This window comes from Penaeus japonicus, unplaced genomic scaffold (genome assembly GCF_977035675.1).
Source record: "Penaeus japonicus unplaced genomic scaffold, GWHDUDI00000001_assembly GWHDUDI00000033, whole genome shotgun sequence".
NCBI lineage: Eukaryota > Metazoa > Arthropoda > Malacostraca > Decapoda > Penaeidae > Penaeus > Penaeus japonicus.
This window is the reverse complement of record NW_028234435.1, coordinates 12,973,220-12,975,719: the sequence shown is the minus strand read 5'-3', so window position 1 is coordinate 12,975,719 and position 2,500 is coordinate 12,973,220. Positions and strand designations below refer to the sequence as shown.

Here is a 2,500-nt window from a genome sequence, read left to right as displayed (position 1 = left end):
GTAGGTTGTATTCCGGGGCTTGTCGTCGTAACTCGTGGCTGTTGTGACCAATGGTGGTCGTTGTGGCTTGTAGTTTTGTCGTAGCCTATAGTTGTAGTTTATGGTCGTTGAGTCTCGTTGTTTGTCGTAGCTCGTGGTTGTAGCAGTTCGTAGTCGTCATAGCATAGCTTACGGTTGTTGTAGTCCACGGTAGTCGTAGCCTAAAGTCGTCATAGCCCATAGCCATCGCACCTCGTAGTTGCCAAAGTCGTAGTCGTAGCGCCGTCTTGGGTCGTTGTAGCCTGTGATCGTCACATCGACGGTCTCGGTAGCCTCAAGTCATCATAATCATCATAGTCATCATCGTCATCGTAGGCGTAACTCTTATCTGTCGTCTTAGAGAAGCCTGAGAGCCATCAGACTGTACACGACGACGAAGGTGACGACCACGGCCAAGATGGAGACGCGAGAGACGGCGTTGTAGCGACGAGCGACCACTTGTCCCTCCGGCGTCCCGAGCTCAGGGTACGACGTCGACGATAACCTCTGACCTGGAGATGACCTTGCTTTCTCATGGCCACTTTCGGGTGCCACAGATATGACCTAGGGTGGCAGGAGAGGACATGGGCGAATCCACAAGTGTTAGATATCACATTACATCGCATCACACTTCATATTACACCATAAATCATATAAAGACCAGTCAGTATTATTCGCAAATATTACAACACGATCTACAACACACAGTCCTCACCTTACTGTCCCGAAGGTCGAAATCCCTGAGCAAAACGACCCTATAGACGGCCTTCGGAACACCCCTCGTATGGAAGATGACGTTGATGACCGTCTGGCAGATGATGATTATGAAGCAGAAGGTGATGATAGCGGCATACCACACGTCGATGAGCTTAAGGTAAGGGGTCCTGACTGAGGACTGCGTGGTGGACGTGAAGAGGGACGCGAGGACCAGCTGTGCCGTCAGGGATATCATGATGCGGTTGGTGAAGTCGTCCAGCTGGTGGCCAGATGGATGGCAGGGGCAGATGGTGGATGGTAGTGGGGAGAGACATGAAGAGGTGGATGAATACGTATGTGGTTCTCTATATTTTGCCCTGTTTCTTTCCTCATTTACCCCCCCCCCCCTCCATGTACATCCATACACATGCACACTCCCTTCCTCGTTCCCTTCTCTCTCTCTCTCTCTCTCTCTCTCTCTCTCTCTCTCTCTCTCTCTCTCTCTCTCTCTCTCTCTCTCTCTCTCTCTCTCTCTCTCTCTCTCTTCACTTAGATCAGACCACTTAAGCACATAAGCCATACGAATCTTCCCAGGTAGATTGAAGACACCAAAAATATAACCACTCCAACAAAAAAATGTGTTTATCTACTACAAATATCACTTACTGTCAGAGGCTCAACTCTTACATGGTATATACCTCAACATCCTAATCTCTCCTCTCCTTCTCCCTCGCTCTCCTCCCCTTTCCTTCTCGCATTCTCTCACCTGGAAGTAAAATGTAGCGTACGATATGAAGAACATCAGCAGACTGGGGAAGAAGCTGTTGGTCACGTGATAGCCGTAGATCCTCCGGAGGTGGTAGGTGAGGGCGAAGTAGGTGTTGTTGTCGGTTCCCTGCAGGAACGACCCGATCTCGGTCGTCACGTTCTCAAGGGCGTATTCTAAGACGACTCGGCGCTTTGGGCGTGTGCAAAAGAGGATATGATTATTATACAGGTATGTGATATGAATCTATATGTACACAATCATATCTATATCTATCTGTTTCTCTCTCTCTCTCTCTCTCTCTCTCTCTCTCTCTCTCTCTCTCTCTCTCTCTCTCTCTCTCTCTCTCTCTCTCTCTCTCTCTCTCTCTCTCTCTCTCTCTCTCTCTCTCTCTCTCTCTCTCTCTCTCTCTCTCTCTCTCTCTCTCTATCTCTCTCTCTCTCTCTTTCTATCTATCTATCTATCTGTGAATATGAATATGGATATCTATCTATCAATCTATTTACCTTTCTATCTACCGATCGATAAATAAATTACAAATAAACAAAACAAAAAAACAACAACTCCAATGCGAAACAATACAATCAATCTACCAATACAAAAAAAACACCCTCCCCCTCCCCTCCCCCCCCCTTTCCCCTTTTCAAAAAAAAAAAAAAAAAAAAAACTCACCGAATTCAAATAAGGAACCTGATTCGTCGGCGAGGTCCTGCGGAACACCCTCGACCACGGCGCATTCATCAACATGAAGGAGATGTTACAGAGCTGGAAGTCGAAAGGGTACATCTCCAGCTCGAAGTGGCAAGGGACCGAGATGAGGGCGACGGTGTAGTGCACGAGGCTGTGTGTTGCGCCGTCTGCTAGGTGGCCTGGTGGGGGGGAGGGGAGGAGGGAGGAGGGGGGGTATTGTTGGTGTTGTTGTTATCATTATTGTCATGGTGACCGTCTTTATCATTTATAACGTTGTTATTGTTGTTACTGGAATCATCAGCATTATCTGATATTAATCATAATAGTTGG

General features: G+C 47.6%; 1 protein-coding gene across 1 annotated transcript in view; it reads right to left on the bottom strand.

The window, feature by feature from the left end:
- Positions 1 to 247: 247 nt before the first annotated feature.
- Positions 248 to 2,500, bottom strand: part of LOC122246389 (uncharacterized) — a 6,854-nt gene continuing 4,601 nt past the window's right edge. Inside the window, exons 6-9 of the mRNA XM_086556659.1 lie at positions 2,153 to 2,349; positions 1,481 to 1,672; positions 734 to 994; positions 248 to 582 (exon numbers count right to left, since the gene is read on the bottom strand). Coding sequence (XP_086412785.1) covers positions 376 to 582; positions 734 to 994; positions 1,481 to 1,672; positions 2,153 to 2,349 — 857 coding nt within the window. The 3' untranslated portion in view covers positions 248 to 375. The remainder of the gene's footprint in view (positions 583 to 733; positions 995 to 1,480; positions 1,673 to 2,152; positions 2,350 to 2,500) is intronic.